Consider the following 15214-nt stretch of genomic DNA (forward strand, 5'->3'; position numbering starts at 1 on the left):
CTGATATTCCTCTCTACAAACTAAAGAATAAGGTCTTCAGGGAATTCCTTGAAAAATATACTCAACATACAATCCCGGATGAGTCAACACTTAGGAAGACGTATGCTCCATCCATCTACGATGAGACAATACAGAAGATAAGAGATGAAATTAAAGATAGTTCAATTTGGGTTTCCATTGATGAGACTCCCGACAAAGAAGGTAGACTTGTTGGTAATGTAGTTATCGGTTTGTTAAGTGAACAATATTCAGAACGAATTCTTTTACATTGTGATGTTCTAGAAAAGTGCAATAACAAAACTATAGTTAAACTGTTCAACGAAGCTATGGGTATCCTGTGGCCAAAGGGTATTATGTACGATAATGTGTTATTCTTTATTAGCGATGCTGCCCCTTATATGGTCAAAGCTGGACAAGCATTATCTGTTGTATATCCTAAATTGACTCATTTTACTTGTGTGGCGCATGCATTTCATCGTGTGGCAGAAGTGGTCAGAGACAATTTCCCTAAAGTAGATTTGTTGATTTCATCAGTGAAAAAAGTATTTCTCAAAGCTCCCAGTAGAGTTAACGTGTTGAAAGAAATGTACCCTGAAATTCCATTGCCACCAAAGCCAATTTTAACTAGATGGGGTACATGGCTAGAAGCAGTTGAATATTATGCCGAACATATAGACTCTATTAACAATGTTCTCCTTGCATTGGACTCTGAAGATGCAGTCTCAATTGATACTGCGAAAACAGTTACCTGTGACATAAGTGTGAAGAATGACTTAGCTCACATTCAGCATACATTTTCATGCATCATAAAAACGCTCAAAAGTCTCCAAAATAGGCACCTTTCACTATCTGAAAGTTTTGAAATTATAAATAGTACTGTGGAACAACTGAATCGTGGTAGAGGTAAAGTTGCAGATGCAGTAAGAGCTAAGGTGGACACTGTACTTTCAAAAAACCCTGGATATGAAGAACTACAAAAGGTTGTTGCTGTGATGAGTGGTGAATCAACAGTGAAGATTAACTTGGACTTATCCCCAGCAGACATTGTGAAATTGAATTATGTACCAGTTACTTCTTGTGACGTCGAACGCTCTTTTAGTCAGTATAAATCTATCCTCAGAGACAATAGAAGAAGATTCACTTTTCAGCACTTGAAAGAAATGTTTGTAACCTATTGTTATGGTAACAGACAATAAAAATTGTGTTTTGTTGAAACTACATTGGAAGATAAGGTACGTCCATTATATTTTTTGTTTAGTTTGATTAAAATGTACCAATATTTAACGTACATAGTCATTTTTTTATAATTTTAAGTCCATATTTAATTCCATATTTTGGTAAAAATCCATATTTAATTCCATATTTTGGTAAAAATAACTACATATATATTTACATATTTCATATATTTTTAGTCCATATAAATCCGTTCCCTGCTCATCATATACCGAGAGATTCCTTCTACTTGTGAAGATCTATTTTCAGTTCATATTCTTACAAGATGGACAACACAGCGGGCCAAAGATCTCTATTCTTGAAAGATACTTTGTTGCTAGTGTTGCAGAAGAATGTTAATTCTAATCATAAAATCAAACTTAACGAATTAATTAGCTCATACTTATACAGGGTGTTTTCGGACTAGTGTTACAAACTTTCAGGGATGATGGGGAAGGGCACATGTATCAATTTGAGATAAGGAACCCTGGTCCGGAAATGACTGAGTCGAAAGTTACAAGCAAAAATATTTCTGTGGAAATGAAATAATTTTATTCCTCTGTACACCTTATTTATGTGTATTTATCTGTACATCTTACACATAGCCACTGTATTCATCTGACGTTGTTTACGTTGTCTACTTACAGTATTCAATTCAGTACGCTGTCTGAGGGATGGGGACAGGAAACTACACTAAAGCAATGCAGATAGCGTAATGTGTAACGAACATGGTCGGTCCTGATATGCATGTCTGTAGACAGCAGTGTATGTGTACAAGTTGCAGTGTCCAGTCGATCAGTCCTAGTGAAATGGAGGAGTACACGAGAGCGGAATATGCAGACTTGATTTTCGAATACGGATGAGCCAATGGGAACAGTAGACAAGCTCACAGATTGTATCGGGTACAAGTACCCACGTAGGAGACATCCGGCCCATATCATCTTTCCACGACTGTTCCAAAGGTTAAGAGAAGGAGGGCACGTGGTGCCAAATTACAATTCCATTTCCACAAAACTATTTTTGCTTATAACTTTCGACTCAGTCATTTCCGGACCAGGGTTCCTTATCTCAAATTGATACATGTGCCCTTCCCCATCATCCCTGAAAGTTTGTAACACTATCCCGGAAACATCCTGTATACTCTGAACATAGGCCTACAAAGTGGGAGAAAAGTTCGTATAACCCTAACAACAATAGATTTAAAATAATTTGACTTGCTTATTACGGATCCAAAACATCAGCATTTAGGCTACTCTTCCATTGTCTCTGATATACAGGGTGATTCACGAGGATTTACCGCCACTTATGGAGCTTATTTCCGAAGACATTCTGAGCAAAAAAGTCATATAAACATTTGTCCTAATCTCAATATTTACAGAGTTACACTAATTTGAAATTGTTTGTAAAATACATTATTATTCTCGAGTTTTAAGGGTAAAAGAATGTTACAGATAAAGAATGAACTATGCAGAATTATCATTTCTTTAATTAGCTTGTATTCTAATGGTGGGTTGCAAGAACGCATTTATCCCTTCGTTAGCCGCTACGAACCAATAAGTTCGAAAGACGCGTTGCAAGAAACATCTTTAGTGTTATCGGTCCGTTAAAGGATTCACTAACTTAGAGATCTGATTTCCCTCCTATAATAATATTTATTCCTCCGTTAGACAGCCATCTTACGTACATTTTGTGTATTGACGAATTGTTTATACTGCATATTTTAATTCATCACCATGTTACCTGTGCGAGATTCAGGCATGCGATATATTGTATAATAGACCAATATACACAATATTATTATAATATTGCATATCGATGACTAAAAAGTGATACCTCGTATTTGTACGTTTGCAGATAAATAAAAAAAAAACTTTTCGAAATTATTTTATTAAAATAGACAAACATCTTATATAATGTTCCTGCTTTGCAAGATCTACTATTCGAGAACAAAATATTAGTACACTGTCCAATTTTGTGAACACAATAATAATGTGGTTAATATAAATAATAATAATAATAATAATAATAATAATAATAATAATAATAATAATAATGATAATAAACTAAATTACCATTTTTGTAGATAGAAGTATCTCTTCTTAGACATTGGTATGTGGTAATTTGATTATTTATTTATTTATTTATTTACTTATTTATTTATTTTGTTATTTATTTACTTATTTATTTATTTACTTGCTTATTTATTTATTTATTTGCTTATTTATTTATTTACTTATTTATTTATTTATTTACTTATTTATTTACCTATTTATTTATTCAGTCATTTATTTATTTAGTTATTTATTTATTTACTTATTTATTTATCTATTTGTTTATTTATTTATTTACTTATTTTTTATTTACATATTTATTTATTTAGTTATTTATTTATTTAGGTATTTTTTTGTTTATTTATTTAGTTATATATGTATTTTTTATTTATTTATTTATTTGCCAATTTATTAATTTATCTACTTATTTATTTATTATTCATCTATCTGTCTATCTGTGTCTGTCTATGAGTTTATCTATATATCTATTTGTTTATTTATTTATTTATTTACTTATTTTTTATTTACATATTTATTTATTTAGTTATTTATTTATTTAGGTATTTTTTGTTTATTTATTTAGTTATATATGTATTTTTATTTTTTAATTTATTTGCCAATTTATTAATTTATCTACTTATTTATTTATTATTCATCTATCTGTCTATCTGTGTCTGTCTATGAGTTTATTTATATATCTATTTATTTATTTGTCTGTGTGTTTATGTGTTGATGTATCTATGTATCGAGTTATCTATTTAATATTTATCTACTTATCTACATCTAGAAATAGAAAATAAAACGAAATAATTAAAGATTCAAACAAAGGAAAGAAGGAAGAGAAATGTTAAAAGAAGCCAAGGGAATAAGTTACAACTGCCATAAGCCGTGTTGACAAATTCTTCTGCCATAACAACCCTAAGCTGCTCTATCAGTATCCATTACATTAATCAGAAGTTTCTGTAACATTTAATTGTCGGGTTGATTTAAAATACTGCAGAGTCCGTGGATGCAAGCCTACCAACTGTCAGCTTCATGCTCCAGGCACTTCAACAGTTGAAAGTACCTCGCTTTGTATTGCATTTTTTGCCTCTCACATATCCGCCCACCCAAGGAGTTGTCTAGCCTCACCACAAACCAATGAACCTCGTTTTATATAAAACAGATCTCGACAAGTAGCAAGAGCAAAAAAAAAAGAGATATTACTTTTTATCAAAAGAATGTATACAATATTCCTAAAATAGGGAAGGAACCTCGAGAGCGATGACATTCCTATGAGAGGAACAGGAACGGCATTTAGTTCATGACCTTTTGAGCTATGGACATACAGTCGAATTTATTTCCTGACCATAAATTCAGAAAATCGTGATCTAAATTTCGAGACGCGCCATTTTTTCCCTTTCCCCCATTTTTATTAGTGATCTCAGGGTAGATTTATCCCAGAAACTGCAACGTGTTCATAATGCGTGTGTTCGTTTCATTTGTAATGTCAGCTACTACGACCACATTTCGCCTTCTTTCGATAAATTATTGTGGCTCAGGTTAAATGCGAGGAGAAAGTTACATTCCCTTTCTCTCTTATACCGAATTTTGCACACCTCTACTCCCTCTCACTTATCTGTCCGATTCCACAGTCTTTCTCGGTATCATAACTTAAATACTCGATCACAATATGATAACACGCTAGAAATACCACTGCACACATCATCTCTTTATTCTTCATCTTTCACTGTTGCTACTTCTCGTCACTGGAATTCTCTGCCGCCTGAAGTCAAGGGCTGCCGAACTTTAATTTCCTTTAAATGTAAATTAGAAAAAATATCTTATGATGAGTTGCCAGACCTAACGCGTTGCAAATATTTAATGGAATGTGTTCCACTGTATTTATTTTTATTTTTATTTTTGTTTCTTATTTTTATTATCTAAATCGTGTTTATTTATCACTTAACGCCAATATGTATCCCACTGTGTTGTTATTTATTATTAATCTATTATTTGTGTGTACATTTTATTCAGTTGTCGGTTTCTGGTTTAATTACGTGAATCCTACTTACTTAATTGTAATCTAATACTAATATGTATACTAATGTGTTTATTTTTATTTTTACTTGTACATTTTTTATTGACTTATCGGCTTCTGTTTTTATGTGATTCGTATTTGATTCTAACAACATTAATATCTATTCCACTATGTTTATTTTTATTTTATGAGGTAAATTTTATGTAACTATCTCTTTTGATCTCATAATGTACCTAAATTGTATCAATATGTAATTACTTAATTCCGATCCAGTTGTATGTTCAACTATGTAAGCAAGTTTTAATCCTGGTTGAGTGTAAGAGAAGGCCTTACGGCCTTAATTCTGCCAGGTTAAATATAGTCATTATTATTAATATTAATAATATTATTATTATTATTATTATTATTATTATCATTATTATTATGAGTTTTAGGCAAATTTAGAATAAAACTTAAATCCTTTCTTCCTAGTTGTTTTTAACACTTACTTACCGCACTTACTTACTTACTTACTGGCGTTTAAGGAACCCGGAGGTTCATTGTCACCCTCACATAAGCCCGCCATTGATTCCTATCCTGAACAAGATTAATCCATGTGTGATTTGAGACTTTCTCGGCGTTGGTTCGTTGATATGTTTTCGCGGGATATCAGCCGAGTTAAGATTTTGGAATGCTCCAAGCATAGAAAAGGAGCATAAAATACTGTTTGACCACACCAAGGTCATTAACAAATCAAGCCACTACTGGGATCGTACAATCAAGGAGGCCATAGAGATCAAGCTGGAGAAAAATAACTTTAACAGAGACAGTGGACTCCAGCTCAGTCAGGCATGGACACCGGCCTTGGACCAACTTAGGCCCTCTAACAATCAAGGTCATGAAGATCACGGACCGAGGACGGCAACCGATTCCAACCGGCGGGACAGGGCTCGCCGCCCGCCAAACTTCACACAGGAATCCCGGGAGGGGAGGAGCTTACGAGGAATGACAATTCCCGGCCCCGGACTGGCCGATACGCCAACCAATCCCGTTTCACCTGAGACAGCCTAACATCTATATTACCTTTCGACTTTCTGTTCGGACATCACTTCCCTGAAGATGGCTGCAGAGAAAGCTTGGAGCATTCCAAAATCTTAACTCGGCTGATATCCCGCGAACACATATTAGCGAAGATTAATCCAGTCTCTACCATCGTATCCCACCGCCCTCAAATCCGTTTTAATATTATCTTCCCATCTACGTCTCGGCCTCCCCAAAGGTATTTTTCCCTCCGGCCTCCCAACTAACACTACATATCCATTAGTTGTTTTTAATAACATTTTTTAAGAATATTAACTCTGCCACATGAACTGTAATTTCACTCAGTTCTATTCGTCTAGATCAGCTATCTAATGAGGCTCACATGGACAAGATGGCGGCTTTCCGGATTAGTAGGCAAAGGAACTGCCGCCTGAGCCACGCCGGTGGCCTTCATTGTTGTATATTGTAATTTTTATATGACTGTCCGTAGCGTCTGTTTTGACGCTCATGATTTTAATTATTAAAGAGTAATTATAGGCCTATGAATGAGGTGGACGTATATATTATTCATGAGACTTTGTGGATAAGAAAAGTGTTACTCTGCTGCTATAATGAGAATCGTGTAAGTGTAGTTCCTAAAAGGCTAATTTGACTGTCTCTCCAGTGTTGCCATCGAATATCAGATATCACCAAGGAGGGTAAAATTACAATGCCATGAACAGAAATAATAATAATAATAATAACAATAATAATAATAATAATAATAATAATAATAATAATAGCATCAATAATAATGTCGGAAAACGCATTAGTGTCTTTCACGTGTTAAATTTTATATTACCTTGTTAACATGTTTCGGCCTACTATTGGCCATCTTTAGAACTGCTTATTGCTAGTCTTGGCGCCTCTTGTTTTGTTTACTGTAGGGGTGTGTTTGTGTAGTGTAATGTGGAGTCAAAGAGTGTGTGTGTTCTGAAATTGAGTTGTGTGTTGAGAATTTCATTTGGATGTGTTTTTTTATGTCTGTATATTTCATATTGCTCTAATGTGTTGAGTTTCTGGCTTTTTGGTTGGAAGTGCAGTATTTCCATGTCTGTGTTGATGTCTCTGTAGGTGTGGTTAGCATTTGTGGTGTGTTCTGCATATGTGGAGGTGTTTTGTAATTTTGTTATGGCTGTCATGTGTTCTTTGTAACGTGTTTGAAATGATCTGCCTGTCTGTCCTATGTAGATGTTGTTGCAGGTGTTACATTTGAGTTTGTATACGCCTGTGTGGCTGTATTTGTTTGTTTGTTTGTTTGTGTGTTGAGATGTTTTTGTAGAGTATTATTTGTTCTGTATGCGATGTTGTAATTTAATTTCTTGAATGAGGTTGCAATCTTGTGTGTGTTTTTGTTTTCTTATGTTAGTGTGATGTATTTTTTGTGTTCTTGTGTTGTAATCAAGATGTATAATAACAATGTCTTGCTTATTTACCACAGCTCATCATTATTTTGCGAAGTGTTTCCCAAAAGGTTCAATAATTTATGAAATAGTATGTTTTTCTCCAGGACCTCTCGCACATTATGTTGGTAATTAGGATTATTATGATCTAATATTATTTTTTTTTGTGTCTGGCAACATGAAATTCATTGCTTTGACTAAACAGTTTACGATTCATGAGACCTAACCTAAAAATGTATTTACTTGCTTGCATTTTCATCAGTCTCCTTTAGTGCAAACCAAAATTATTGCTGTCAATATAACAGTTAGAAAATAACTGCAAGTTGTAGTATTTGTCAGTACCCGAATTTCGAAACGAAGACGATACAAGAAAATTTAAGGTGAGAGGATGATATTTTTAAAAACTTTTTTCCTATTTGGTGTAAAATATTAATTTTTTTGTATGTAGAAATGTAGAGAGCTCATCGCTGTGGCAACTCAGCCAAATAAAAATATTTTGAAAAAATATATATATTTCAGGGCCCAAATTTCAAAATAATATACCCAATGCAGGATTGTATTAAATCCGATATATCTAAACCGTTTTTAAAGATAGATTCAAACGGTTTTTGCAATGTATTTGCAAAAGCATGTTCTACAAACTGTCTGTAACAGAATTTTGATATTAGTCCCTACGTTTGTAAAATAAACAATTCAAATTTAATGACAATTTTCTGATTTCCTTTCTTGCAAACAAATGGACGTATTTTTAAAACGAAATCAATTAACAAAATTCTGTTACAGAGAAACGTTTCCTAATAGTCTAACGAATGTGTATTCTAAATTTCATGCATGTATCTTTAATAGTTCAGAACTTATATCCATTTTTGTCTGGCAATGTACCAAAAAAAAATGAAGTTACTGGAAACCGATAAAAGCGGGCGTGTGATTTAAAAACCCATTAATTCGGCTTCCCCTTCAAAATTTTCTAGAACTCCTTCAATGGAGAGCGTAACCCGGAGTGAGACTAGTTGCCAAAAGGCTTGGAGCTCACATATTTAGTTTTGAACAGCCCCCAACCCCTTGCAAGGACGCGTTTTGCGTACCTTTTAAATTTGTCCTCCAATTCTCTTTCGATTTTTTCGATTTTTCGATAAAAACCCATTGCGCAGGAAGTTTAAAAATTACGTCTCAACATGCGATAATGACACAAATACCCACAAAATGTTATGCATTGCATTCCAGACATATCAAAGGGTATTTTAGAGAAAAACATTTTTTTAAATTTAATTTACCGGAAACAACAATAAAAGTGGGCGAATGATTAAAAAATCTATAACGCAGGAAGTTTAAAAATGGCGACTCAACTTCCGATAAGGGCACAAATACCCACAAAATGTTATGCTATGCATTCCACACATATCAAAGGGTATTTTAAAGAATTTTTTTTAATTTAATTTACCGCAAACAACAATAAAAGTGGGCTAATAATTTAAAAATCCATAACGCAGGAAGTTTAAAAATGACGTCTCAACATCCGATAAGGGCACAAATACCCACAAAATATTATGCAATGCATTCCACACATATCAAAGGGTACTTCGAAGAAAAAAATTTTTTTGTTTGAAAATTTAATTTACCGGAAAGAACAATGAAAGTGGGCGAATGATTTAAAAATTCATAAGGCAGGAAGTTTAAAAATGACGTCTCAACATCAGATAAAGGCACAAATACCCGCAAAATATTATGCAATGCATTCCACACATATCAAAGGGTAGTTTAAAGAAAAACATTTTTTTTTTTTTGAAAATTTAATTTACCGGAAACAACAAAATTGGGCGAATGATTTAAAAATCCATAACGCAGGAAGTTTAAAAATGACGTCTCAACATCCGATAAGGGCACAAATATCCATAAAATGTTATGCTATGCATTCTACGCATACCAAAGGGTATTTTAAAGAAAAAAAAATTTTGAAAATTTAATTTACCGGAAACAAGAATGAAAGTGGGCGAGTGATTTAAAAATCCATAACGCAGGAAGTTGAAAAATGGCGACTCAACATCCGATAAGGGCACAAATACCCACAAAATGTTATGCAATGCATTCCACACATATCAAATGGAATTTTAAAGAAAAAAAAATTTGAAAATTTAATTTACCGGAAACAACAATAAAAGTGGGCGAATGATTTAAAAATCCATAACGCAGGAAGTTTAAAAATGGCGACTCAACATCCGATAAGGGCACAAATACCCACAAAATGTTATGCTATGCATTCCACACATATCAAAGGGTATTTTAAAGAATATTTTTTTTAAATTTAATTCACCGGAAACAAGAATGAAAGTGGGCGAATGATTTAAAAATGCATAACGCAGGAAGTTTAAAAATGACGTCTCAACATCCGATAAAGCCACAAATACCCACAAAATATTATGCAATGCATTCCACACATATCAAAGGGTACTTCGAAGAAAAAAATTTTTTTGTTTGAAAATTTAATTTACCGGAAAGAACAATGAAAGTGGGCGAATGATTTAAAAATTCATAAGGCAGGAAGTTTAAAAATGACGTCTCAACATCCGATAAAGGCACAAATACCCGCAAAATATTATGCAATGCATTCCACACATATCAAAGGGTAGTTTAAAGAAAAACATTTTTTTTTTAATTTAATTTACCGGAAACAACAAAATTGGGCGAATGATTTAAAAATCCATAACGCAGGAAGTTTAAAAATGACGTCTCAACATCCGATAAGGGCACAAATACCCATAAAATGTTATGCTATGCATTCTACGCATACCAAAGGGTATTTTAAAGAAAAAAAAATTTGAAAATTTAATTTACCGGAAACAAGAATGAAAGTGGGCGAGTGATTTAAAAATCCATAACGCAGGAAGTTGAAAAATGGCGACTCAACATCCGATAAGGGCACAAATACCCACAAAATGTTATGCAATGCATTCCACACATATCAAATGGAATTTTAAAGAAAAAAAAATTTGAAAATTTAATTTACCGGAAACAACAATAAAAGTGGGCGAATGATTTAAAAATCCATAACGCAGGAAGTTTAAAAATGGCGACTCAACATCCGATAAGGGCACAAATACCCACAAAATGTTATGCTATGCATTCCACACATATCAAAGGGTATTTTAAAGAATATTTTTTTTAAATTTAATTCACCGGAAACAAGAATGAAAGTGGGCGAATGATTTAAAAATGCATAACGCAGGAAGTTTAAAAATGACGTCTCAACATCCGATAAAGCCACAAATACCCACAAAATATTATGCAATGCATTCCACACATATCAAAGGGTACTTCGAAGAAAAAAATTTTTTTGTTTGAAAATTTAATTTACCGGAAAGAACAATGAAAGTGGGCGAATGATTTAAAAATTCATAAGGCAGGAAGTTTAAAAATGACGTCTCAACATCCGATAAAGGCACAAATACCCGCAAAATATTATGCAATGCATTCCACACATATCAAAGGGTAGTTTAAAGAAAAACATTTTTTTTTTAATTTAATTTACCGGAAACAACAAAATTGGGCGAATGATTTAAAAATCCATAACGCAGGAAGTTTAAAAATGACGTCTCAACATCCGATAAGGGCACAAATACCCATAAAATGTTATGCTATGCATTCTACGCATACCAAAGGGTATTTTAAAGAAAAAAAAATTTGAAAATTTAATTTACCGGAAACAAGAATGAAAGTGGGCGAGTGATTTAAAAATCCATAACGCAGGAAGTTGAAAAATGGCGACTCAACATCCGATAAGGGCACAAATACCCACAAAATGTTATGCAATGCATTCCACACATATCAAATGGAATTTTAAAGAAAAAAAAAATTTGAAAATTTAATTTACCGGAAACAACAATAAAAGTGGGCGAATGATTTAAAAATCCATAACGCAGGAAGTTTAAAAATGGCGACTCAACATCCGATAAGGGCACAAATACCCACAAAATGTTATGCTATGCATTCCACACATATCAAAGGGTATTTTAAAGAATATTTTTTTTAAATTTAATTCACCGGAAACAAGAATGAAAGTGGGCGAATGATTTAAAAATGCATAACGCAGGAAGTTTAAAAATGACGTCTCAACATCCGATAAAGCCACAAATACCCACAAAATATTATGCAATGCATTCCACACATATCAAAGGGTACTTCGAAGAAAAAAATTTTTTTTGTTTGAAAATTTAATTTACCGGAAAGAACAATGAAAGTGGGCGAATGATTTAAAAATTCATAAGGCAGGAAGTTTAAAAATGACGTCTCAACATCCGATAAGGGCACAAATACCCACAAAATATTATTCAATGCATTCCATATATATCAAAGGGTATTTTAAAGAAAAACATTTTTTTTTTTGAAAATTTAATTTACCGGAAACAAGAATAAAATTGGGCGAATGATTTAAAAATCCATAACGCAGGAAGTTTAAAAATGAAGTCTCAACATCCGATAAGGGCACAAATACTCATAAAATGTTATGCTATGCATTCTACGCATACCAAAGGGTATTTTAAAGAAAAAAAAATTTTTGAAAATTTAATTTACCGGAAACAAGAATGAAAGTGGGCGAGTGATTTAAAAATCCATAACGCAGGAAGTTGAAAAATGGCGACTCAACATCCGATAAGGGCACAAATACCCACAAAATGTTATGCATTGCATTCCACACATATCAAAGAGTGTTTTAAAGATTTTTTTTTTTCATTTAATTCACCGGAAACAAGAATGAAAGTGGGCGAATGATTTAAAAATCCATAACGCAGGAAGTTTAAAAATGGCGACTCAACATCCGATAAGGGCACAAATACCCACAAAATGTTATGCATTGCATTCCACACATATCAAAGAGTGTTTTAAAGATTTTTTTTTCATTTAATTCACCGGAAACAAGAATGAAAGTGGGCGAATGATTTAAAAATCCATAACGCAGGAAGTTTAAAAATGGCGACTCAACATCCGATAAGGGCACAAATACCCACAAAATGTTATGCATTGCATTCCACAGATATCAAAGGGTATTTTAAAGATTTTTTTTAATTTAATTCACCGGAAACAAGAATGAAAGTGGGCGAATGATTTAAAAATCCATAACGCAGGAAGTTTAAAAATGGCGACTCAACATCCGATAGGGCACAAATACCCACAAAATGTTATGCATTGCATTCCACACATATCAAAGGGTATTTTAAAGATTTTTTTTTTAAATTTACTCATTTTTCACCAAAAAATACCAACCTCTCCCCTTAACCTGAGAGCTATAAAATTACTATAATCCACTAACATATATCGTAATGGGAAAAAATGATTAAGTTTCAGCCTTAGGGTGTTAAGTAAGCTGATCCGGACGTACCTGCCCGCCTTGGTGACGATCATCTCCGTGCCCAGCTCGTTGAACTCGTCCCACAGGGGTTTCATTTCCAGGGTGGCACTAGTGTTCAGTAACTTCGGATGCACCGGCAGGATGCACTTCTTCTTGTTGGTGTTGTTAGATGCGGCGTCTTGCACGACATCCGTCGCCATGGAAACATCCTCCGCGCCTTCCCGCACTCCGTCGCCGCCGTCCGACGCCTTGCTGCCCGAGTAGTCGCGGCATTTGTCTCCGGCACTCTGCAGACACGCTGCAAGCAAGAGAGCGCTAATCAGTTACAATACTAACGCAACCGGTTAGCCTTTTATAGCATTATTTGTGTTATTTTTATTAAATAGTATAAATGTTACAACACTTCTTGCATAACATAAATGACACTCGGGAGGAAATTAAACGCAGAATAAATATGGGAAATGCCTGTTATTATTCGGTTGAGAAGCTTTTGTCATCTAGTCCGCCGTCAAAAAATCTGAAAGTTGGAATTTATATAGTACATTATGCAACGAGCCTATAATGATAGTAATTAAGAAGCGAGAATGGATGTTTATGAAACGAGCGCAAGCGAGTTTCATAATTTTCATACGAGCTTCTTAATTACCATTATTGGCGAGTTTCATACGTTTTTTTATGCTCGACCATATATCTAACTTTAAATTACAGTATTCAGATGTATACATTTTATTTGTATCTGACAAGATCGGAAGTGACCTTGTTCTAGGTCGTGAATTGTGAGATGTGCGCAGACGCGAAAGTATTGATTTTTTCCGAGGAACAATAATGTCATTGTCCTTGTGTAATCCGTTAAACTTGGTATAACTTTAATTATTGAATTCGACATTGAAAAACGAGATGACAAATTGAATTTATTTGAATATTATTTACAATTAACGCTAATTATTATAGTAACATAACATAACCTTCTGCGACAGTATTGGATTTCCAGCCTCCGTGACTTTTCGCTAATTCTCTTTTGATTACATATCCGAGAATAATCGATACTTGCGGTTTTATAACGATACAAAGCTGACTCTTTATTGGCTGAACACCTGTAAGCTGAGTTGTCATTGGCTGAAAACAACTGAACTTTAATGAGTAGGTGTACTTTAATGACATGCATTAAAGGACTGCTACCAGGTGTATAATTAGTACATTTCGGCATGGTCGAGCATAAAAACAGTTATATTACCGGTTGTTGTATGGTTGTGAAACTTGGATTCTCACTTCGAGAGAGGAACAGAGATTAAGAGTGTTTGAGAATAAGGTTCTTAAGAAAATATTTGGGGTTAAGAGGGATGAAGTTACAGGAGAATGGAGAAAGTTACACAACGCAGAACTGCACGCATTGTATTCTTCACCTGACATAATTAGGAACATTAAATCCAGACGTTTGAGATGGGCAGGGCATGTAGCACGTACGGTCGAATCCAGAAATGCATATAGAGTGTTAGTTGGGACGGAGTAAGATCTTTGGGGAGGCCGAGACGTAGATGGGAGGATAATATTAGAATGGATTTGAGGGAGGTGGGATATGATGATAGAGACTGGATTAATCTTGCTGAGGATAGGGTCCGATGGCTTGCTTATGTGAGGGCGGCAATGAACCTCCGGGTTCCTTAAAAGCCAGTAAGTAGGTAATACTTCTTGCATAAAATGTTTAATAAAAAACAGATTTATTTCAATGGTCAGTATCTCGAAAGCAGGTATTTGGCGGTTGGTCTCTTATTGTGTAATTACGGACGATTTACATGCGAAGGAGTGACTTATAAAGATTAAGAATTGACAGGGGAGTAATGTTGAGGAAATCCTTATGATACAGGATGTGGGGTAAATAAATACAATTTGTTGTAAGATTTAAGCGTCTAATGTCTAATGAACGGAATTAACTGAACTATTAATAACACTTAATCTCCTATAATAATAATAATAATAATAATAATAATAATAATAATAATAATAATAATAATAATAATAATAATAATGCATTGAGTCTGTTAGGCCTATATTATAGGATTTTCGTGAAATATGAATATTGTTAGAATAGTTCTAGTTTTGAAGCAATTGATTGGTAATTTATAAT

At 33.7% G+C, this 15214-nt stretch overlaps 1 protein-coding gene across 1 annotated transcript in view; it reads right to left on the minus strand.

Annotated features, from left to right (window-relative positions):
• Positions 1 to 15214, minus strand: part of LOC138711749 (T-box transcription factor TBX10-like) — a 306742-nt gene that overhangs the window by 231163 nt on the left and 60365 nt on the right. The window contains exon 2 of the mRNA XM_069842929.1: positions 13120 to 13387. Within this exon, the coding sequence (XP_069699030.1) occupies positions 13120 to 13387 (268 nt within the window). The remainder of the gene's footprint in view (positions 1 to 13119; positions 13388 to 15214) is intronic.

Source organism: Periplaneta americana, chromosome 13 (assembly GCF_040183065.1).
Source record: "Periplaneta americana isolate PAMFEO1 chromosome 13, P.americana_PAMFEO1_priV1, whole genome shotgun sequence".
In the NCBI taxonomy this organism is placed as follows: Eukaryota; Metazoa; Arthropoda; class Insecta; order Blattodea; family Blattidae; genus Periplaneta; species Periplaneta americana.